The 23759-nt window shown below is 54.7% G+C and overlaps 1 protein-coding gene across 6 annotated transcripts in view; it reads right to left on the bottom strand.

The window, feature by feature from the left end:
* Nucleotides 1-23759, bottom strand: part of PDE4A (phosphodiesterase 4A) — a 48406-nt gene that overhangs the window by 17691 nt on the left and 6956 nt on the right. The window contains exons 2-3 of one of the 6 annotated variants that reach the window (XM_082454905.1): nt 23480-23587; nt 22507-22706 (exon numbers count right to left, since the gene is read on the bottom strand). In XM_082454905.1, coding sequence (XP_082311031.1) covers nt 22507-22706; nt 23480-23527 — 248 coding nt within the window. In that variant the 5' untranslated portion in view covers nt 23528-23587. Of the gene's footprint in view, nt 1-9123; nt 9509-10626; nt 13353-19342; nt 19893-22506; nt 22707-23479; nt 23618-23759 lie in introns of those variants that run through there. The other 5 variants (XM_082454906.1, XM_082454910.1, XM_082454904.1 and 2 more) reach the window with 5 other exon arrangements.

The raw sequence follows: 23759 nt of genomic DNA, 5'->3' as shown, positions 1-23759 counted from the left end.
ATGCTCTGGTGGGTACAAGGGGGTAGGGGGAAGAAATAGAACACCCCCCCCCCCACACACACACACTTTCTGGTCCTACTACTGAATGTCAGCCTAAGATTTTATTTGAATGTTCCCTCTGCCAAGAAATAAATCTGAAATCTCCTAGGCCAGGACAGTGATATCAACTTCCATATATTGAGCCTTTTTTCCGGGCCAGTCCTGGGGTGAGGGAACGGGGAAGGACTTTATTGCTTCCATTTTACAGATGAAGAAACTAAGGTTCAGAGAGGAGAATGATTGGCTCTATGTCACCCAGCAAGGTCATGGTGGGGTCAGAATTCAAACCAAAGTCTTGTGATTCCTCAGACCAAAATGGTAACTGCTGCCCTCTGCTGACTTGACCCCCATCAGAGCACATTCCTCCCATTAGAGCAAATGTTTCCAGGGGTCAGGCGGCCAACATAAAAAGCAGAGTGGAGCTGGGGACACTGACCAACCAGATGTTCCAATTTTAGGAAAGAAACCAGAAATTTTAAATAGTCAAAAATTCAAACTTCTTTTAGAAACAAACTTCAAAAAACGTTTTAAAAACATTGAAAACTGCTCTGCAGAAGACACTGTCAAGAGAATAAAAAGACAAGCTATAGACTGGAAGAAAATATCTGACAAAGGACTTGTAGCCAGCGTACATAATGAACTCTGAAAACAATAATAAGAAGACAAATAACTCAGTGAAAAAATGAGCAAAAGTATGGTCAGTTCACCAAAGAAGATAAACAGATGGCAAATCAGCAGAGGAAACATCATTCCTCCTTAGGCAAATGCAAATTAAAACCATGGACTATCACTTCACACCTACTAGGATGCTAAACAAACAAAAACTGACAACGAAATCAAGTGGTGATAAGGATTCAGAGCAACTGGAACTCCCATTCATTGCTGATGGGAATGCAAAGTGGTACGGCCACTCTGGAAGACAGTTGGTCAGTTTCTTATGAAATTAAACACACGCTTATTGTACAAGCCAACAAATCCGCTCCTATATATTTACCCAAGATAAATAAAAACATACGTCTACTCAAAAACCTGCTGACTGATGTTTATAGCAGTTCTGTTCATAGTCACCAAGAACTAGAAACAAGCAAATCAAGTGTGCGTCAATTGGTGAATGGATAAACTGTAGCAGATCCATGCCATGGAATACTATTCAGCAATTTCAAAAACACAAACATGAACTACAGATCTTCCTTGACTTATGACAGGGTTATGTCCTGATAAACCCACCATAAATTGAAAATATCGATAGCTGAAAACGCATTTAATACACCTAAACTACCTACATCGCAGTGTAGCCTAGCCTACCTGAAACGTGCTCAGAACACTTACATTAGCCTACGGTTGGGCAAAATCATCTAACACAAAGCGTATTTTATAATAAAGTGCCGAATATCTCGTGTAATTTATGGAGTACTGTACTGAAACTGAAAAACAGAGTGGTTGTATGGGTCTAGAACGGTTGTTAAGTATATCAATTGTTTACCCTCATGATTGCGTGGCTGGCTGGGAGCTGCGGCTTGCTGCCACTGCCCAGGATCACAAGAGAGAATCAGACCACATGTTACTAACCCAGGAAAATATCAAAATTTGAGGTACGAAAAAAAAAAAAAAATTTGAGGTACGGTTTCTACTGAATGCGTATTGCTTTCACATCATTAGGAAGTTGAAAAATCATAAGTCGAACTATCATAAGTCGGGGACCATAAGTACTGTGAAAGAATAAATATATATATTTGGTCTCAGCCTTGGTTTCCTGGCACACAGTTCCTAAAACCCTGGAAATCTCCACAGTAATAGGTATCTTTTTGTATGCTAACGAGATGACTGACTGCTAGGGACTCCTGGACAGCCTCCGGATGGGGGCTGGTTGCCAGGAGAGCCAACCATGTGATTAGAGAGGCTGGACCAGTTCAGGGACCAGGACTGGAGGTTGAGTTAATCACCAGTGGAATGGTCAATGGTTTAGTCAATCGTGGCTACATAATGAAGCCACCATCAAAATCCCTGAATGACATGGTTTGGAGAGCTGCTGGGCTGCTGAACATATCAAGGTGCTGGGAAGGTGGCGTACCTGGGGAAGCACCAAGTCCCTCCCCCAATTCCTTTTTCTATGTATCGCTTCCATCTGGCTGTTCCTGAGTTGTATCTTTTAAAATAAACCAGGAGGGGAATACAAAAAATAAATTAAAAAAAAAACAACCCAGCAATCTAGTAAGTAAACTGGTTTCCTGAGTTCTGTGAACTGTTCTAGCAAATTATCGAACCAGAGGAGGGGGTTGTAGGTACCTCTGATTTATAGCTGGTCGCCCAAAAGCACAGGCGACAACCTGGATTTGAGACTGACATCTGAAGTGGGGGAGGTCTTGTGGGACTGAGCCCTTAACCTGTGGGATCTGCACGAACTCCAGTTAGTGTCAGAATTGAATTAAACTGTAGTTCACCCAGTTAGTGTCCATAGAGTATTGGAGAATGGGTTGGTGTGGGGAAAACAACCAAACATATTTCGTGTCAGAAGTTTTCTGCAAAAGTAGAAAGAAACAGTTTCCTTTTTAACTACTCAAACACAAAATAATTTGGATGACTCTCAAATGAATTTTGCTAAGAGAAAGAAGCCAGTGGTGAGGATTACATGTGTCAAAACTCATACAACTAATAAATGAACTTAGCAACGTTGCAGGATATAAAATCAACACACAAAAGTCAGTAGCTTTTCTATGCCCTTAACAATGAACAAACCAAAAAGGATATTATGAAAACAATTCCACTTACCATAGCATCAGAATGATTAAGATACTTAGGAATAAACTTAACCAAGGAGGCAAAAGCTTTGTATACTGAAAACTACAAAATGTTGCTGAAAGAAAGTAAAAACACAAATAAATGGAAAGACATACCATATTCATGGATTGGAAGACTTAATAATGTCAAGATGTCCATACTACCCAAAGCAATCTACAGATTCAATGCCATCTCTATCAAAATCCCAACAATGTTCAGGACTTCCCAGGTGATGCAGTGGTTAAGAATCCACCTGCCAATGCAGGGGACACAGGTTCGATCTCTGGTCCGGGAAGATCCCACATGCCGTGGAGCAACTAAGGCCATGCACCACAACTACTGAGCCCGAGCACCACAACTACTGAAGCCCATGCACCTAGAGCCCGTGCTCCACAACAAGAGAAGCCACCGCAATGAGAAGCCCTCACACCACAATGAAGAGTAGCCCCCACTTGCTGCAACTAAAGAAAGCCCGCGTGCAGCAACGAAGACCCAATGCAGCCAAAAAATAAATAAATAAATGAAAAATAATAATAAAAAAATCCCAACAATGTTCTTTGTAGGAAAAAAAAAAAAAAATCTCAAGGAACCTGAAGAGCCAAAACAACCTTGGAAAAGAAGAACAAAGTTGGGGGACTCACACTTCCTGATTTCAAAACTTATTACAAAGCACAGTAATCAAAACAGTGTGGTACTGTATAAGACAGATGTATAGACCAATGGAATAGAACAGAGAGCCCAGAAATAAACCCTCACATACGTGCGGTCAAATGATTTTCAACAAGGGAGCCAAGACCATTCAATGGAGAAAGGACAGTCTTTTTAACAAATGGTGCTGGGAAAACTGGTTATCCACTTACAAAAGAATGAAGTTGGAACCTTAGCTTACACCATATACAAAAACTAACCCCAACTAGATCAAAGACCTAAACATAAGGGCTAAAACTATAAAACTCTTAGAAGCTTCATGACATTGGATTTGGCAGTGATTTCTTGGATATGACATCAAAAGTACAGGCAACAAAAGAATGAATTGGAATTCATCAAAGTTAAAAACCTTTGTGCATCAAAAGACACTATTCAGGGGCTTCCCTAGCGGCGCAGTGGTTAAGGATCCGCCTGCCAATGCAGGGGACACGGGTTCGAGCCCTGGTCTGGGAAGCTCCCACATGCCTCGGAGCAACTAAGCCCATGCACCACGACTACTGAGCCTGTGCTCTAGAGCCCGTGAGCCACAACTACTGAGCCCGCGTGCCACAACTACTGAAGCCTGCGCACCTAGAGCCCGTGCTTCGCAATGAGAAGCCACTGCAGTGAGAAGCCCGTGCACCGCAATGAAGAGTAGCCCCTGCTCACCGCAACTAGAGAAAGCTAGCGTGCAGCAACGAAGACCCAATGCAGCCAAAAAAAAAAAAAAAAAAAAGAAAGAAAGAATAAATTAAAAAAAAAAAAAAAGACACTATTCGGGGAGTGAAAAGGCAATCCACAGAATGGGAGAACATTTTTTTAAATAATGTTTTTGTTTGTTTGCTTGTTTTTGCCTGCACCATGGGGCATGCAGGATCTTAGTTCCCCGACCAGGGATTGAACCTGTGCACCCTTCAGTGGAAGCGTGGAGTCTTAACCACTGGACCACCAGGGAAGTCCTGGGAGAATGTTTTTGCAAATCACATATTTGACAAGGGATTAATGTTCTAGACTATATAAAGAACTCTTAAAACTCAACAACAACAACAACAACAAAACAAACAACCCAATTAAAAAGTGGGAGGGAATTCCCTGGTGGTCCAGTGGTTAGAACTCCGTGCTCTCACTGCTGAGGGCCCGGGTTTGATCCCTCATTGGGGAACTAAGATCCCACAAGCCACGTGCGTGGCCAAAAAAAAAAAAAAAGTGGGAAAAGCACTTAAATAAACATTTCTTCACAGAAGATATACAGATGGACAATAAACACATGAGAAGATGCTCAACACCATTGGTCATTAGGGAAATGCAAATCAAAACCCCAATGAGAGGGACTTCCCTGGTGGCGCAGTGGTTAAGAATCCGCCTGCCAGTGCAGTGGACATGGGTTCGATCCCTGATCCGGGAAGATCCCACATGCCGCAGAGCAACTAAGCCTGTGTGCCACAACTACTGAGCCCACATGCCACAACTACTGAAGCCTACGCGCCTAGAACCCATGCTGCACAATAAGAGAAGCCACCGCAATGAGAGGCCCGCGCACTGCAACGAAGAGTAGCCCCCGATCACCACAACTAGAGAAAGCCCGCGCACAGCAATGAAGACCCAACGCAGCCAAATATAAATAAATTTATATAAAAAGAAATCCCAATGAGATACCACTGCATACCCATTAGGATAGCTATTATTTAAAAAAAGAAAAAGAAAATTGGGGAGCATGTGGAGGAATTGGAATACTTGTGCACTGCTGGTGGGAATACAAAATGGTGAAGCCAGTGCGGAAAAGAGTTTGGCAGCTCCTCAAAAACTTGAATACAGAATTACTATGTGATCCAGCAAAGCTACTGCTAAGTATATACACCCCAAAGAATTGAATGGCAGGACTCAAACAGATACTTGTACACCAATGTTCATAGTGGCATTATTTACAACAGCCAAAAGGTAGAAACAACTCAAATGCCCATTAATGGGTGAATAAAGAAAATGTGGTATATATATACAACAAAATATTACTCAGCCTTAAAAAGAAAGGAAATTCTGACGCATGTTTCAACATGAATGAACCTTGAAAACATTACGCTAAATGAAATACGCCAGACACAAAAGGACAAATATTGTACAATTCCACTTACATGAGGTCCCTAGAGGAGTCAAATTCATAGAAACAGAAAGTAGAATGGTGGGTGCCAGGGGCTGAGGGAGTGGCAATGGGGAGTTAGTGTTTAATGGGGACAGAGTTTCAGCTTAGGAAGATGAAAAAATCCTGGAGATGGATGGTGGTGATGGTTGCACAACAATGTGGTTGTACTTAATGACACTGAATTGCACACTCAAGTTAAAATGGTAAATTTTATTATGCATATTTTACCACAATTAAAAAAAACCCTTATGCAATATATACTAAAAAGGCTGAATTTTGGGAATTCCCTGGCAGTCCAGTGGTTAGGACTCTGCGCTTACACTGCCAGGGCCCTGGTTCGATCCCTGGTCACAGAACTAAGATCCCACAAGCTGCGCAGCACAGCCAAAAACAAGGTGAATTTTACTTTATGTTAATTTTTTTAAGTAAATTAAAAAAAAAAAACACTCAGGGACTTCCCTGGTGGCACAGTGGTTAAGAATCCGCCTGCCAATGCAGGGGACACGGGTTCGAGCCCTGGTCTGGGAAGATCCCACATGCCGCGGAGCAACTAAGCCCGTGCGCCACAACTACTGAGCCTGCGCTCTACAGCCCATGCGCCACAACAAGAGAAGCCACCGCAGTGAGAAGCCCCTGCACTGCAATGAAGAGTAGCCCCCGCTCGCCGCACCTAGAGAGAAAGCCCGCATGCAGCAACGAGGACCAAACACAGCCAAAAAAAAAAAAAAACCACTCAGGAATGAAAATACTCTTAGATCATGAGCTTGGGCCTTTGGTGATAATGCCCATTTATTGAGCACCTGCTGTGTACTGGGTGCCAGGTTAGATCCTTTAAGTTTATAGTAATAATAACAAGATACTTATTCAGTATCTGCCGTGTGCCTGGCACTATCGAAGTGCTTTGTACACGTGAACCCGATGAGGTCTCCCACTAACTCTGTGAGTTGGGTTCTGTTAACGTCCTGGGTCAGTGAGGAGGCTGAGGTGCAGAGAGGCAGCGAGGGGTTGGTGGCCTTGCTGCCTGCGGACCATGTCCTGTCTCCCAAGGCCCAGCGTGGACGTTATGGCTCTGCTGAGAGGCCCTGTGGAGGGGAGAGGAACATAGCTCCATACTGAGGACCTCAACCCCGCCCCAGGAACTGAAGCCACAGTTCGTTGGGGGAAGGTGAGACCCAAGTCCAGAGGGCGCCCGACTAGCCTTGCGGGCAGATCCTGCAGCCCCAGGGGACTCAGCTCACGTAAGCAGGAGCCCAGAGGCCGGGATGGGAAGAAGAGGCTCCCTGGGGCCCTGCTGTTTGTGCTTCCAGGAGCGAATGTCCCCTGGGCTGTGGAAGGGCAGAGGAGAGAGAATCGGGCCTGTTGAACTGCAGCCTGAGTGTGTGTGTTTGTGTGTGTGTGTGTGTGTGTGTGCATGGGGGGGGGTCTCAGCTACCCCTCAGAACCAAACTCCAGAGCTGTGGGGACTCACCCCTCCCTGACCTGCCACTGCTCAGGGTGGCCAAAGTCAGGCTAGAGGCTGTTCCAGCAATGTCCCAATGGGACCTGAAGCCACAAACCAGAGTCAAGGGCAGTCGACAGGCACTGACAGCACAGCCACACACCCAGACACTTCATCACAAAGGAAACGACTTGCCCAAGACTCCCCTTTGGACAGGCTGACCACTTGATGGCATTCTCAGTTGAAGTTGCTACCTGCCTCCACCCCCCTGGGGCCCCGAGGCCTGCCCACCTGGGCTCCCAGAGCATCAAATTGGGCCTCTGCAGGACTGTGCAGCCCAGGGGCAGATCCAGGCTTCAGGGAGTTCTGCTGCAGGGGCCGATGGGAAAGAAACAAGCAGGGGAGGGGGGTGGCCAGGAAGGGGGACACATCCCAGTTGGTAAAGATCATAACAATGAAAGTAGCCAACTGCTACTGAATGTCACATGCTAGGCACTCTGCTATGCCTGGATGTGTACGGATGCCCCATTTTCCAGAGAAAGAAACTGAGGCACAAACAGGATGAGTAACTTGGCTAGTGGTAAAGCAAGGATTTGAACCAGGGCAGCCAGGCTACAAGGCTGCCCAGTAAATCACTGGGTGTCTGTCTCCCCCAGGCAGGCCTGGCATCTCCCTGGGCTCCCTGCCCCACTCCACCTGACTGCCTTGTAGGAGGTGCCAGGCAGGCTTCATGGAAAGGCCTGGCATTTGCTTTGTGAAGGTCACACGGAGGTTGGGGGCGGGCGCTGGTGTGTGTCTGCCAGGAGGGCGCGTGGTGCCAGGTGACACGGCAGTTTTTGGGGCTGGGTGTGCAAGGAGGGTCTGTGTATGTGTGAGTCGGGGTGTGTGTGCACGCTCAGGAGCCCCTGTGTGCATAGAGTTGTCTGTGTGGATTTGTACGTGTGTGTGTGTGTGTGAGCGGGGTCTGGGTGTTGGTGGTGCCTGTGTGAATCTGTGTATCTATGTCTGTGTCTGTGGTCTGTATGACCTTGGGAGAGGGTACCTTTGTGCTGCACATGGGCGGCCCTGACTCCTCAGTGGGTATGAGGTATGAAAGCTCCTGTGTGTGGCCATGTGCAGGTGGGAATCGGGCCTGGGTGTGTGTGTGTTGCAGTGACAGTGTGTTCCTGGGGTCAGCGCAGTGTATGCGAGGCTGTGTGAGACCAGGGTTTCTGTGGTGTTTGTCACCATGGCCATGGGTCACCTGCGGGGTTCTCTTTTTGGCCCCATCAGCCAGAAGACCCATGCCTAGCACAGTACACACCAGGTGACCTCGATTACCCTGGGTGTGGGTGTGTCTGTGTTTGTGTCCTATGTAGCTGCATATGTGGAGTGTGTGTGTCCATGTGGGAGAGCATGTGCGTGGCTGGGTGTCTGATGGGACTGGTGCAGGGGAGCAGGTACAAGGCTGGAGCACCCTGAGAATTCTGAGAACCTAAAGACCACTTCTCTGCCTCAGCGCGGTCCAGCTGACTCTAAATACCCCCAGGAGTTCCAGCAGGAACCTCCTCCCCACCCCCACCCCAGCTTGGTTTTCATCCTGGCAGCCCCAGCAAGGAAGAAGGGAGGGTAAGGCTGGAGGCACTGAGCAGAGCAGGGCCGGAGGGACGTGGCTTGAGGCCAGTAGCCCGGGAGCGGAGCCCGGGTGATGCGGGACACCCATATTTGCTGCTACGGTGAATGCCAGGAGCCCAGATTTGGGGCACAAAGAGGGTGAAGGGATCCCATCTTGGGTAAGCAGGAAGGGGGCAGGACCCAGCACCCATTCTGGGGGGTCACCACCTGCAGGAAGCCCTCAGTGGCATCCAGACAGTTTAGGGCCAGGGAAGGGGGTGAGGCTCCAGACCAGACATTGGGGACTCCCCGCAAGGCAGATTGCTCCCCCACCCTACACACACACACACACACACACACACACACACACACACACACACACACACACACACACACACAGCAGCCAGAGCCCTCCGGTGGCAAAGGAGGGGACTGGCCAGAGGCCACCCACCTGACAGATCTGCCTGGAGGGTACCAACAGGTGTCCTCGTCGCTGAAGGAGAAGTGGACCAGGGACTCAGGGCCCGCGGGGGGCAGTGCCAGGGCAGGGGGCCGGGGTCGGGCCCGGGGTGCTGCACTGGAGCGCATGAGTGCCAAGCACCGTCGGGGAGCGCATGGGGACGGCTGCACGGTGGTGTGGCGCGCACTGCTCTCCAGGCCCTAGGTGTCTGCGGCCGCCGCCGGCGCCGCCTCCACACCCGCCCTCCCGGTGACTCCCCCCAGGGACGGCCCCGGGCGTTCGGGCGTCCCCTCGTCCGCAGCGCCTGGGCGGGCTCCGCGCCTGCCTCCTCCTGCGGGGGCCCTGCGGAACTCTGCGCATACTTCCCGCCTGCCTCCCTTCCCCCGGGCCTCGGAGGGTGCCCCGGGCTCCGGTTTCCCAGGTTCCGAGCCCTCCCCTGACCCCGCCTTTTCCACCCCTTCCCTGACGTCGAGCTGGGCCCGCTGGAGGTCTCCGAACGCCGTGCGTCCTGGGGGGGAACGACTTGCCCGCGGGCGCAGTGCGGGGTCCGGTGACAAAAACCCGGGGGAGGGACGATGGATGCGGGGGAGGTGGAGTTGCGGGCGTGGGGGCGGCGTAACAGAGACAGGAGAGGCAGAGGTGAAGACAGAGACACAGAGAGAAACCGGAGACAGGCACTGATTTCCCCCCCCACACACACACACACCCTTCCCGACCCCACGCGGGCCTCCCAGAATTGGGGGCCTCGACCCCTCCTCCTTATGTCTTCCCGCCCCGATCTCGTCCCCAAATCCGGACGCGGGCCCGCGTACTGTCCCTGCAGTGCCCTCTCTCAGCCTGTGTCTCCGGACTCAGGTTCTAAACAAGTGCACGCGGAGAGTAGCGAGGAGAAGGGCAACCAGAGGACCTCTCCGGGCTCCGGAGAAGCCCCCGAAGCCAGCCCGTGCCTACCTCCGGACCGCCAACCTCTGTTTCCAAGATAAACGGACACTGGAAAGCCAGACCGGATGTGGCCTCCAGGCTCCTCACCCCCAGGCTGCCCGCCCCCGCGGCCCACCCCGGGTCTGGCCAGGAAGGGAACTTCCATTTGCCCTCCTTGCTCGGTGCACGCGGTAATATTCCAGCGCCTCCTGGCAAGGCAACCCCCAGAGGGCAGCGCTGGCCCCATTTCACAGGCCTGTAGACTAAGGATAACACAACTGAACACACGTCCCCAGATCACCCTGGATGGCAGGTTGGCTTCACTCCCCCAAAGCCTGACCGCAGCTTCAGGTCTGCACAGAAAGTGGGAGGAACATAGCGTTTATTGAGCGCCTACTGCATGCCTTATCAGATGTCTCCACGGCAACCCTGGAGAGCAGACTTGATTTTTATCGCTGCCCTGTGACGGAAGAAAAAAAGTGAGGCTGACAGAGCCAGCTACGAACCCCAGACCCTGGCGCGCGCCTGATGGCCAGGGGGGACTCGAACCCACAGACACCAGCGCGCACTTACCCGGCCCACGCCTGGCGACCGAAATCCTGAAAGCTGCGGAGAAGCCGAAGACGCCTGCGGAAAGTTGGGGACGGGCTGGCAAAGAAGACAGGCGAGGAAGGTGGCGATCGTGGGCGGCGGGGCGCGCGCGGGGCCGGGGGCTCGGGTAGGAACGCCTCGTCCTCGGTGGCCGCCGCCGCCGCCGCCGGGAAGACCTCCAGCTGCAGTTCGGGTATGCGGCCCAGGCCGCGCGGCCGCGCCATGGCTTTGGCGGGGGGCCGCAGAGCGGCCCGGCCTCGGCGGGCGCTGGGGAACAGCGCCGCCCGCCCCGCGCGGCCCACGCAGGCCGGCCGCCCTACCCGCGGGACCACGGGCCCCACCCCTCCCGGCCGCCTCGGCCCTTCCGGCTACGCGCTGGGGCCGCCCCTGGGGCGGGGCGGGCCAGGGGCCCCCACGCGGCCGCGGCGGGGACACCCCACAGACGCCAGGGGCCCCCCGCAGTCCCTCTGACGTCCTCACAATCGCCGGAAGCATCTCTACAAACACCTGGGATGCCCCCAGATCGCTGGTGCTCTCACACACACACAGCTTCCACGATGTTGAGACGTCCCACAGACCTCAGGGGCGTCCCCAGAGTCCCTCAGGCTGAGATCTCCACAATCCCAAGGAGTGCCCCTACTATCCCTGAGCTGTCCTCACACAACCCAGAGGTACCCCCCAAATCCCTGGGTTCCCCCACAAAGTCCAAAGGTGCTCTGAGAGGCTCCCATAGACACCGGACACTCTCACAGCTCCCCAGATGTCCCCTCATTGTTACTGAAACATGCCCACAAACTCCAGGGGCACCCCAACAATCCCAGGATGTACCCACAAATGCCAGAGGTGCTCTGAGAGTCCACGAGAAACCCCTTCAGATCCCAGGACAACCACTATGTTTCCTCAGATGTCCCCCAAATCTCCTGGGGCACTCCCACCATCTCTGAGTCATGCAGAGACCCTCCAAACACCCCAAGAATCCCCCACAGCCACAGAGCATTCCCACAGATCTCCGTGAGGGCCCCCCAAAATCCTGGGGTTCCTTACAGACCTCAGGAATGGTTCCACAATCCCTCAGATCCCCTCCCCCAGTAGCTCCACAGCATTCCTGAGATGCCCCCAGAAGTGCAGAGAACCCAACATTACCTCAGGGGTGTCTTAGGACTCAGGGGATATTCCCACAACCATGGGGATGCCACCAAGATCCTGGGGTGCCCCCCATAGATCCGAGGGGCACAACTAGATTCCTCCACAGCTCCTAAGACAGGCCTACAACCCTAGGCTACCCCCAGAATCCAAGATGTACTCACAATCCTTGGGGCATCCCCAGAATGCCCCCCCCACAGGCTCTGAGACATGCCTTATAAGTCTTAGACACCCCTAGAAGCTTGGAGTGTGCTCACAGCCCCTAGACACTCCTAAGAATCCCCCAGTCCTCCCACTCCTTAGCATGAGGCACCTCTCTGAGGCACCTCTTAGAATTGGGGGCCCCACAGCTCATGAGGTGGCTCCAAGAACCCAACCTTCCCTCGGCACTGACTTCTGTGGGGCCCAGTGGTGGTGACTGCATGCCCAGCCACTGTGACTTTGTGAGGGGCATATTATCCCCTCTCACAGATGGGGAAACTGAGACTCAGAGAGATGAAGATTCTTGAATAAAGTCAGCTAGCTAGTTATAATTCCAGAGCCTATCCCTCTTGTCCACAGCTCTTTGGGGTTAGGGAAGGGGGAGAAAATTGTTTAAAATAAGAAAAGGGGGCAAATCTCTACTTTAAATCTAAATTGCCTCTGTGAATATCTTTCCCTCTCTACCTGTTGGCTCCCATGTCAAGGGGCCCAAAGTTGGATGACCTAGGCTTGAGTCCGGCCTCCGGCGCTTCTTATCCATTTGACCTTGACCCAGTCACTTCATTTCACTGAGCCTCAGTTTTCCTACCTGTAAAATGGGTAAAATAACACTACATACCTCATGGATGGACACGTAAAAGGCTCAGAAAAGTGTCTGTACATAGTAAGCGCTCACTGAATGTTAGTTACGATTTTTTTTTTTTTAATTTGCTCCAACCACCAAGCGCTGAGGCAGCTGGTGCTGCTTTGAGGAATTTTGAAGGACTAATTCTCAGGACAAGTGGTCCTAGCAGCTGCTAGGGCCTTACCTGAAAATTCCCCAACCAGGGCAGCAAGGCTCCTGGCTGGCTGCACCAAAATTTGTTACCAAGTCCAAGCTCGTACTGCTTGCCACACGACAGGCTAATAAATTGAGTGCCAAGACGTTGGGGCAAGGAATCGTGACTTTATTCGGAAAGCCAGCAGACCGAGAAGATGGTGGACTCATGCCCCAAAGAACTATCTACCTACGATTATTATTATTGGACAAAACATTTATGGAGAGCTTATAATGTGCAAGCCATGCACTAGACAGAGGATACAGATGATGGTGATGATGATAATGATGACATAGCAGCTAACCTTCAGAATGCTTCCTGTGCATTTACCACCTCTACCTATGATCTCATTTAATTCTCACAAAATGCCATCAAGTGACACTACTGTCCCATTTTACAGATGGGAAAACTGAGTCTTGGAGAGAAACAATCTGCTCAAGGTTACAGAGCCAATGAGTGGCTGAGCCAGGCTCTAGACCAGTGGTTGTCTCCCTTTATTTCACAATCATCCCCCCGAGTGCTTTTTTAGACGCTCCCTTCCCCACCCACCCCCAAGTTGCCTCCTCCATGAAATGTTAATGCCATAGACATGTTGTATATCTATTTATGTACTGGGTGTTTATCTGGGCTTTATACATAAAAGTAAGCTTTTTTTCACACCTCCATCCCAAGAACCAAATTTCACCCCGTTGGAGGTGATGTCGCCTTGTTGGGAATGCAGGGCTTCCCAACATTGGCACCATTGACATTTAGCACCAGATGATCCTTTGTCCTGGGGGCCAGTCCTGTGAGATAGTAGCAGTGGCAGAATCCCTGGCTCCTCTCCACTAGATGCCAGTAGCACCCCCTCAGTCACGACGACTAAAATGTCTCCAGCGGGGCTTCCCTGGTGGCGCAGTGGTTAAGAATCCGCCTGCCAATGTAGGGGACACGGGTTCGAGCCCTGGTCTGGGAAGATCCCACATGCTGCAGAGCAACTGGGCCCGTGAGCCACAATTACTGAGCCTGCGCATCTGGAGCCTGTGCTCCGCAACAAGAGAGGCCGCGATAGTGAGAGGCCCCCGCACCGCGATGAAGAGTGGCCCCCGCTTGCCACAACTAGAGAAAGCCCTTGCACAGAAACAAAGACACAACACAGCCATAAATTAATTAAAAAAAAAAAAAAAGTCTCCAGCAATTGCCACATGTTCCCTGGGGGGCAGAATTGCCCCTGGTTGAGAACTGTTGCTCTAAACCCACTAAGACCCATGCCCTGGCCACCGGTACCCCTCAGTCAGGTACAAACAGAAAGGAAGGGCATTTGTATTTACCTGCTCTCAGGGTTCCCTGCATTGTTTTGCTGATTCCTCACATCAGACTTTGGGAATAGGGTTCATACTAGACCCATTTCAGAGACGGGGAAGCTGAGGCCCAGAGAGGGAAGTGACTTGGCCAGGGTCACTCAGCCTGGAAGGAGCACAGCTCGACTATGAGTTGATTATTATTATTATTATTATTTTCCACGACACGTGGCTTGCAGGATCTTAATTCCCCAACCAGGGATTGAACCCCGGCAGTGAGAGCGCCGAGTCCTAACCACTGGACCACCAGGGAATTCCCTCGATTACAAGTTGAGTTGTCTGACTTCAGAGACTGGAATTCTGGCCAAAAGGGCCTTCACGGTTCAGTTTCCTTCTGGCCCCCTGAAGTCAGATATAAACTGATGTCTAAAGCCAACCCTGACCATGATCTACAAGGCCCTACATGAGCTGCCCTATCACCTCTGTGCCCCATTTCCTCCCAGCACCCCTTGCTCACTCTGCCCCAGTCACACTTGCCTCCCTGCTATTCCTCCAACATATGAGACAGGTTCCCACCTCAGAACCTCTGCACCTGCTATTCCCTCTGCTTGTCAACCTCATCCTTCAGACACCCACATAGCATCTTCTCTCACTTCATTTAGGTCTCTGCTCAAATGTCACCTCCTCAGAGAGGCATTCCCTGACCTCAAGGTCCCTCTTTTCTTCACGTCCCATGTGTCACCATCTATAATTATTGAATGCCTTTCCTTATTTCTTCCTCACTCACTAGTCTGAGAACTCCAGGACGGCGGGAACTGGGTCCATTTCAGTCTTCACCACAGCTTGAAGATGCTCAATCAATGTTTTTTGTTTTTTGTTTTATTTTTGGATTTTTTTGGCCGCGATGTAGGGCATACAGGATCTTAGCTCCCCGACCAGGGATCGAACCCACGCCCCCTGCAGTGGAAGTGCCGAGTCTTAACCACTGGACTGCCAGGGAAGTCCCACTCAGTCAATGTTTTTGGAATGAATGGCCCTGTTGCAGAAGAGGAAACTGAGGCTCAGACAGGTGAATTCCTTTCCCAAGGTGACACAGCAAGTCAAGGGCAAAGGCTGGATTTGGGCTCTTACTCAGGAGTGAAAACAGTGGGCTCAGATGCCCCCCAAAACTCTGCCCTCACCCTGCCGATCTGCAGTTCTCCCAGGCCCAAAGCCCTAGTTTCCTGCAACTCAGAGGAGCTTGCAGTCCATCTGTTACTGCTGAAAGAGGGGGCACGTTGGCAGCCAGAACCCGGGTTTGTGGTTTGGGGGACGCCCCCTTTCTCTCTGCTGAGGAAGTGCATTTTGAGGAAGTGCAGTTCTCAAAACACCAGCTCCTTGCTGCCCAGCCCCAATGTCGGCTATCTCAGCCTTACCGCAGCCCGGGGGGGTGGGCAGATCTTATTCAGCCCGGCTTACTGACCAGGAAACTGAGGCCCAGAGAGGCATGATGCTGGCCCCAGGTCACAGAGCGAGTCAGCGGACAGGGCTACAATCTGAATCTCACCCACTGGTCTGCAGTCGAGGAGACCTGGTTTTTAACCCCAATTCCTTCCTCGCTGTGTGACCTTAGGCAAATCACTTGTGTCTTGGTTTCCTCGGCAGGAATGGAAAGCCAAAGATGCCGGGAGTTAAAACGCAGGTTGGTGTTGGGAGGCCCTGGCATGGGCATTGGCTTGGGCAAGCGCGTGCGGAGGCGAGAGGGGAACTCCGCGTCCTCAACTTTTCCGCCAAGTTCCTCTGCATCCGCCAGGCGGCCGTCTCCACCACGCTCGGCTGAAGGTGGAGGATGGAGGTAGCGGCCTGGTACCAACCCCGGGTGGGCGAGGACCTCATCCGCAGCCTGCGGTCGGCCGGCCTGGCGCCCGCTGTCCGGGGCGCTCAATAAACATGAATAATACGGGGCGCCGCGGCAGTGACTGGCGGCGGCGACTTTGCTAGGGGACGAGAGTTCCGGAGGCAGGTCCGGACTCCGAGCGCACACTCAGCCTGTGCCTTTCTTGTCACCCAGCAGAGGGCGTGCGGAGGGAGGGGCGCGAGGAGAGACCTACTCCCGATACACACGCAGGGATGTGGGAGCGCCAGGGACTGGGGGAGGCGAAGACCCCAGTGGAGACCACGGGCCAGAGAGAGACCCCAGTCCGGTATCCACCTCCTCCTGGGGCCAGGCAGAGCCTCCCTCGGTGGGGAGAGTCTGGGGGTTCAAAAGGGGTCGGTACGTTGGCCTCGCCCCCCAGTTCAGGCAAGTCTCCCCACCTCACCAACAGAGTCCTTCTCTTCCTCCCGCTCCATCTGCCTTTTGACAGATTGTGGCGGTGCCCTGACTCAGCCCCACAGGGAGCCGGGAGCGCAGGCTCTTACATCCCCAGGTCTGGAGGGGGGGTTCAGATGCCATCTCAGACGGGGGGACAGTGCCCTCTCTTTGGAGGTTCCTTTGATTCAAGTCTGGAGGGCTCTCTGGGTCCCCTTTCTGGTGGCTGCATGAACTCTAACGTGGATAGCACTGGAACCCCCTGTGTGTGCACCCTTTCTGGAGAACTGGGCTGGCAGAATGCTCATTCCTAAGAAGTGAGTTCCCATTAGAAGCCTTTCAGTTTCTCCTTCCTCCTTCTGCCTGGGGGTGGGGGGAGGATGCTGGCACCAGTGCCCTCCCTCCGGCCACAGCCACTGGAGGCTACGCAGGCCCACAGTGAAACAGAAACCTGAGCCCCTGCTGGGATGTGGTTGAGGTTCCTGTTTTTCCTTCCCACCCTACAGGAGCAGGGTCTACGGAGGCCCCACCTCCTCTCCCAAATTCGGGTCCCTGAGTGACTACCAAGCACTCGCTGTGTGAAGTCCTTTACACACATCCCCAAGCTCGCAGAACTCTCGAAATGACCCCCACAGGGCAGTGACAACAACAACCTCACTTTACGGATGGGAAAACTGGGGCTCAGAGAGGGCAAGACACTTGTGCCAGGACACACAGGCATCAGATGGGACCTGTGCTGGAATCTCAGCTCTGCCATTTCCTGGTTGTGTGAACTTGGGTAAGGAGGAGAAGGGGGGACTTCACTGGCAGTCCAGTGGTTAAGACTCCGCACTTCCACTGCAGGGAGCACGGTTCAATCCCTGGTTAAGGGGAACTAAGATCCTGCATGCTATGTGGCGTGGCCAAAAAAAAAAAAAAAAAAAGAAGGAGAAAGGGCTTTGCCCCTCTGGGCCTCAGTTTACCTCACAGGTCACTAGGGATGAAGATGTGTGGAAAAGCCCCTGGCATGGAGCCCAAGAGAGAGCCATTATGAGATGGATCTCACTAAGATAATGATGATGATTGTCACTCGGCCACTGTCCCCAGAGAGTCAGCACCACAGAGACCAGGGTAGGGGGAGTCCCTGGGGCCTAAAAAGGGACTAATGCCCAGTTCCTATTGCACCCCGCCCCCTCTTGGGTCTCTCAGGACAGTGACCTGCGCCAGTTTGGCGCACTGCCCCTGGTCTTGGCATTTCCTGTTGATTCCAGCTTTGTTTTCCTTCAGCCTCTCTCCAGTTCCCTGTGGGAAACAGCAGGCTGTGAGTGTTGGATCCATGACACTTGCATCCTGGGGGTGGGCAGGGGTGCTGGAGTGCCCCGAATGGAGGGGGCTGGGTGACCTGGAGGCTGTGGTGCCTGCTGGAGATCTCCAGAGAGAGCTAAAATAGTAGGGTCCCAGCCTAGAGGGGCCTCCCTCAGGAACTCCAGGAGAGGCCTGAATCTGACTGTCCCAGTGGTGTTCCAAGTAGAGGGGCACCCATGGGAGTCAGGCGAAGCGCTCAGTCAAAGCCATCAGTCACACATGTCACCAGGACACAAAGTCAGACCCCATCGGAACACTAGCTGGTTAGAGGACAGCATGCCAGGGAGTTGGGTGCACGCCCTGAAAGTGAGAGCACCAACTCTCAGGCACGGGGTACACAAGCAGCCGAGAACATTTCACAGTGTCTCAATCACAGTGTCCCCAGGAATATACACATCACAGTGCCACCATCACTGCATCCCAGAAACACACGCTGTCACAATCACTGTCCTAGGAGCACGCACAGTCACTCTGTCACAATCACTGTCCTGGGAGCAGACACAGTCACTCTGTGACAATCACCACATCCTACAGTCAGGGACACAATCACAATGTCCTGGGAGCACATACGGCCACGCTGTCACAATCATAGTATTCCAGTAGCACACACAGTCATCCCATCACAATCACAGCATCCCAGGGGCACACTCAGTCACCCAGCAAAATCACTGTGTCCCAGGAGCACTCGATGTCACTGTCACAATCACCATGTCCCTGAAGCACACAAGTCACACTGGCACAATCACTGTCCTGGGAGCACACAGTCAACATGTCACAAACTATACTATCCTGGACACACACACAGTTATGCTGTCACAATCATAGGACCCCAGAACCCCAGGCAGAGCATGCAGCCAAGGCGGCCACAGCTGGCCATCCCCAACAGCTGGAGCAAACTCAGGTCAGTGAGAGGGTACCCAACTCACACTTCATCACTAACACTGTTACCTAGGGAGCCAGGGACTCCCTCACCCTGTGCTGGGACTGTGCACCCCCTGAACACTGTTCTCTCTCCCTCTGGGCAGCTACTGAACCCTAACACTCCTGCCCTGAGCGGGGGCTCTGACATAGCACACAGGCCCCCAACACAGGGCTCCCCCAAGAGGCCCCCTTTAGATTACTGACCCCAGCTGCAAGGCAAGTCCATGAATCCCGCTCCCAATACAGTCCTCCCCACTCTAGAAGGACCCTGGGAACCCCCCAGCCTGCAGGAAGCATTGTGGTTCTCGCAGGCACTCCCTACAGACTGACCCCTAGGCCATCCCCAAACACAGTGAATCCAGCCCCGTCAAATGGCACCCAGCCTAGTCACTGTGCTGCACTGTCACCGACGAAGGCTACAGACCCCTAAAGCTGCAACCCTCAACCAAGACCCCGTTAATAGCACGCGCAGCATGGCGCCCCCATAAATCGATCTCAAGATCATCTTCAGTAGGAAGTCTCGGGTACAGTGCACCACCGGGGGTCAGGTCCCAGACGCCCCCGCAGTAGAACTCCTCCCCCCAGCCCCGTCAGTCACACTGATCCCACCCGCATCACAGCGCCCCCCTGCGGTCAGCGGGGCGAGTTGCGTCCTCTCTGCGCGCCTATCCGCTCCGCGCGCGTCCGCCGCGGAGTCTTACCGCCTGCAGCTGCCTCCGCCCGCGCTGCCGCTGCCGGTGCCGGAGCCGTGAAATGACGAGGGCCAGGACATACGGGACGTGCGCAGGCCGGGCCGGTCGCCGGTGTCCACGGCGTCGGCGCGCTCTATGGGCCGGTGTGGCGGCCGCTCGGGCTCGGCGCGCTCCGCGCTGTCCGAGTAGCCGCGCTGCTGGATACGGATGGGGGTCCGCGGCTGCCGCCACAGGTGCTGGGGGGGCGGCTTCAGGGTGGCCTGGCCATCCCGGGGCCCGGGCAGAGACAGAGATAGGCTCCTCTCTGAGGGGACGGCCGGGGGCTCCATGGCCGCAGCCCCCACCTGCACCCCAGGGGGCCCCGGCCCTCTCCAAGCTGCACCCCGTTCAGCTGCGCGCGAGCTGACGCGCCCGGGGCCCCTCAAGTGCGCCTGGCCTCTGTGGGGCCATGGCGCCCCGGGGAGAGACCCGGGGGCGCTACGGGCCGATCGCCCCCGGGCCGGGCGCGGAGGCTTCCTGTCAGCGCCTGGCGCTCTGCTTGACGCGGGGCAGCGCTCTCCGCGCTCGGCGTCCCGCTCGGAGGCAGCCCCGGCTCCCCCGCCCCGTCCCGCCTCTCCCCGCCCCCCGCCCGCCGCGGCTGTCAGCACCGCCCCCCCTCCTCCTCCGTCCGGGCCAGTGGGGGGCAGCCACCCAAGGAGGGGGCCCTTCCCGCCCACGCAGAGCCCCGCTCCCGGCGGGGAGGGGGCGCCGGAACTCAGCTCTCTCCAGAGCGCCCTGCCTCAGCCGCGGCGCGCACGGCCACGAAGGAGTTAAACGGTTAATCCGATCGTGAAGGAGACACCCGACTGGTTGCCGGTGTGTCAGTCAGTCCGTCCATCATGGTGGGGGCGGAGCCCAGTGCTGGCTTGTCCTCTTCGCTACCCCTGGCCAGGGGGAGCTTGTGGGAAGTGGTCTCGGTAACACGGATGCGGTCCCTGCAGCGGGCGGCGACGGTGTTCGGGGAATCTCCTGTTGGTGGGTCGGAGGACGGTGATGGTGTGTGCCCGGGGCGGGAGGTGCGCGCACGTGGCCTCTTCCGAGGGATGTCTGTGTTTTCGGTGTCTCCTCGAAGTGTGTGTGCGCACGTGGTTGGCTGCTGCGGTCTGCCTGTTTACCTGGATTTCGCTGTGCGTGTATCTGCGTGTCTGTGGCTGGAGGAAGTGTGTGCACGTGTGCTGCCTGTTTGGAGGGTGTGTGCCTCTTACAGGGTCTGTTCTGGTGGCCTGGGGTCTGTGCTTGTGTTCCCCCGCGATTGGGTGTGTACTGTGGTGGGTCCGCGCTCGCGGAGCTGTGCACTCGATTCGCCTCTGTTGTTTGACTGTGGTGTCTGAGGGAGTCAATGTGTGTTGGTGTGTGTGTGTGGTCGGCCTGGGGCCACTCTGAGGTGTTACTGGGGTGTGTCCCTTTGGCTCCTGTGTGGCTCCAGGAGGACACCCCGGCTCTGATACCCCGACTGCCCGCCCACCGTTCTGTGTATCGCTGCTCCTTCTAAAGCGCTTCTGCAGCAGGTAAACTGAGGCAGATCCCGGGCAGCCGCGGGACGCATCCCCGTGCCCTTTTCAGGCGAGTAAACAGCCGCGCCTCCTCCCCGCTGCCCCCGCCGGCAGAGCCCCCCTTCCGGCACCTAAATCGGGAGTCGCCGTGACTCACGCTCCCGCCTCCCCCAGCGCCGCGCTGAGCGCGAGCGAGCAAAGAGCTAGCGGGATCCGAGCGCCCTCCCTTTCCCCCGCCCAGGCCCGGGCCGAGCCCTGGTGTCGGTGGCTGCCGGGCACGGGGAGAGCACACACACCAGTGGCCCGCCCCCGGCCGTTGCGCGCTCGGATTAACCAGCTTGGGTGCAAGTACGTGCAACCAGGCCCCGCCCCCGCGCGCCCCCCTCAAGGGCTCCCCCCGGGCAAGCCTTGCCGTCTGCCACCGCCCTCCCTCCGCACTGTTCTTATTGGAAAAAACAAACAAACAAACAAAAAAAACAAAGCCCGTCTCCAACCCTCACAGCCGCTTTTCTCCCCGCCAGAGGGGGCTCCAGGCGTGGGCGAACGCAGAGCCAGAAACGCCCTCCCATTAGCAGCGGCTGGATGTCCCAGAGGCCAGAACTGTGTCCCCCAACTTCTCTCAGGGACCCTCCCCACAAGTGAATACTCAAAAAGGCTTCTAGGGGATCGGTAAGGGCTGGAAGTCCTCCCCAGATCACTTGAGGGTCTTGGGCTGGACCAAATTCTTGGCGGGGGGCGGGGGTTGCTGTTGTCTTGTCAAAGCTCTGGGTGGGGTAACACAGGGTGCGGTTGAGGGTGGGGTCAGGTCACAGCGGGGGCTGCACAAAAAGGAAAGCCCAAGGCAGTGGGCCAGAGCTGGTAGTTGGATCTGTGGCCTGAACCAGGTAGATGCTAGAGGAATTTTCTTTTTGTTGTTTTTTTTTTTGGGGGGGGGGTACATTAGACCACTGGAGAGGGGAATGACAGTCAATTCCTCCCCCATTTGGAAATGAACCATTGTACCATGACCCAAGCAGAAACCCTGGGGCCCTCCGATTGAATAGACAAAGGGGTGGGTGGGGAGATTGAGGCTGCAGAGAACAGTGGCAGCTGTCTGGCTTTCAAATTCATCCTTGGGCCAAGATGGGGGTTGAAGTGCCCTCCGAGGACCCCAGATGAGAAAGAGCAAGGAAGTGCAGTGTGAAGCTGAGCTCAGGAGAAAGAAAAATGCCAGTCCAGACCTCCTCCAGGGTCCCACCATCTCCTTTTAAGGCCTTGAAGAAACTGCATCCTCTCAGAAAGGGAAATAGAGGTGCACAGCGGATTGGTGGGAGGCTCACTCCCTAGCCTGTCCCAGCTCTCTGATTATGGGAGCATCGTTGGGGACTGGAGGGTTGAAACCCTTTCCGAAATCCTGCCCCTTGCTGACTCAGGCAGCTGCAAAATGGAAGAAGGGGTTCCTAGAGGCTGCAAGAGGTGCCTCTTGTGGGGGCGGGGTTATGTCACAACCTGACCCACCAGGCTCCAGGAGAAGTTTCAGCTGCTTTTGCAAAACACAGGGAGCCAGGAGCCTAGAGCACGGGAAAGGGTTGGTGGCTGGACTTAGCCCAGGTGGCCCTGTTCCTCCACCCCACCTCCCAGCCTGGTCCACCTCCTGCCTACCTGTCAGCTTTGGTGATGGAAATCCGCGGGGGGATCAGCAGTGGCAGCGTGGTGGGCCGTGATGGCAGAGGGACCCCAGTGTCCAAGGGCTCAGGCTCAGCCCAGCCCAGGCCTGGGCCCGTGGAGAGGCGTCGGCGAGGGCGTCGGAGGGCAGCCCCGAGCATGTTGGCTCGGCCGGGCTCGGGGGTCTCTCGCGGCCTCTGAGGTGTGACAAGGGCGGGATAGGGGTGCAGCCTGGTCAGGCAGCTCTGAGCCCCTCCCTGCAGTAACGTCCCTCCCTAACCATCTGAGATAGTGGCTGATGGGGATATAGGCTCCTGTGCCCCTCACGTCTTAGCCACTCACTAATCCCTCCCACAGAGGGTCCCTTCTCAGCTCTTACATCTGAAGGGTGCCCGTTCTCAGCCATAATTTTTGTGGGACTCCCTTTTTTCCTCTCTTTTTGTGTGTGTGGGCGCACCACGCGGCATGTCGGATCTTAGTTCCCTGACCAGGGATCGAACCCGTGCCCCCTACAGTGGAAGCGCGGATTCTTAACCACTGGACGGCCAGGGCTCTGGACCCTCATGCCTGTACTCTGCCCTTCACTGTGAAACCCCTCTAACACATCACCACCCTCCACGTCCAGGAAGCCCCCTCTTGGCCTAAACGTCTGTGGCCCCCTCTCCTCATATCTGAGACCCTTAAGGCCTCACCTCCGGCACCCTCCCCTCCACCCTACAATCCTCTCCCTATTTGGAAAGCCCCTTGGAAGACCCTGCCTTCTATCCCTGGGCTGAGAGCCCTTAATTTGGGCAGCAGGAGAATAATGAAGTCAAGGGAGTAAACTGAGGCACAAGGGGACAAGACTCCTTGCTGCCTGGGGGGAAAGTGAAGCCAGGTTTAGTGAGCAGTCAGTCTTGGTCTGTAGAGGGCTCCCTACTCCCCGTCGCAGCCCAAGCCCCGCCCCCAGCCAGGGCCCCGCCCCTCGCACCTCGTCACCGGTCCGGGCCACCGACAGGACACTGCGACTCCTCTTCATCCCGCCAGACTAGCGCGCCTTGGGGGCTTCAGGGGCCATGTCGGCCCCGGCCAGTGCCTCCTGCAGGACCAGGCCGAAGGCATCCGCCGTTAGCTCCCTGGGGCTCCCCCTGCCGGTTGAGCATGGAATCCGCACCCGCCCCTCGCCAACTGCCTCTCCTGGGGCGTGACGTCAGCAGGTGGCTGACGCACTGCCTGTCGGTGACGTCACCCGTCTGTTGCCAGAGCGACAG

Source organism: Balaenoptera physalus (assembly GCF_965194825.1).
Source record: "Balaenoptera physalus genome assembly, chromosome: 3".
In the NCBI taxonomy this organism is placed as follows: domain Eukaryota; kingdom Metazoa; phylum Chordata; class Mammalia; order Artiodactyla; family Balaenopteridae; genus Balaenoptera; species Balaenoptera physalus.
This window is presented reverse-complemented; position numbering and strand designations above follow the sequence as displayed.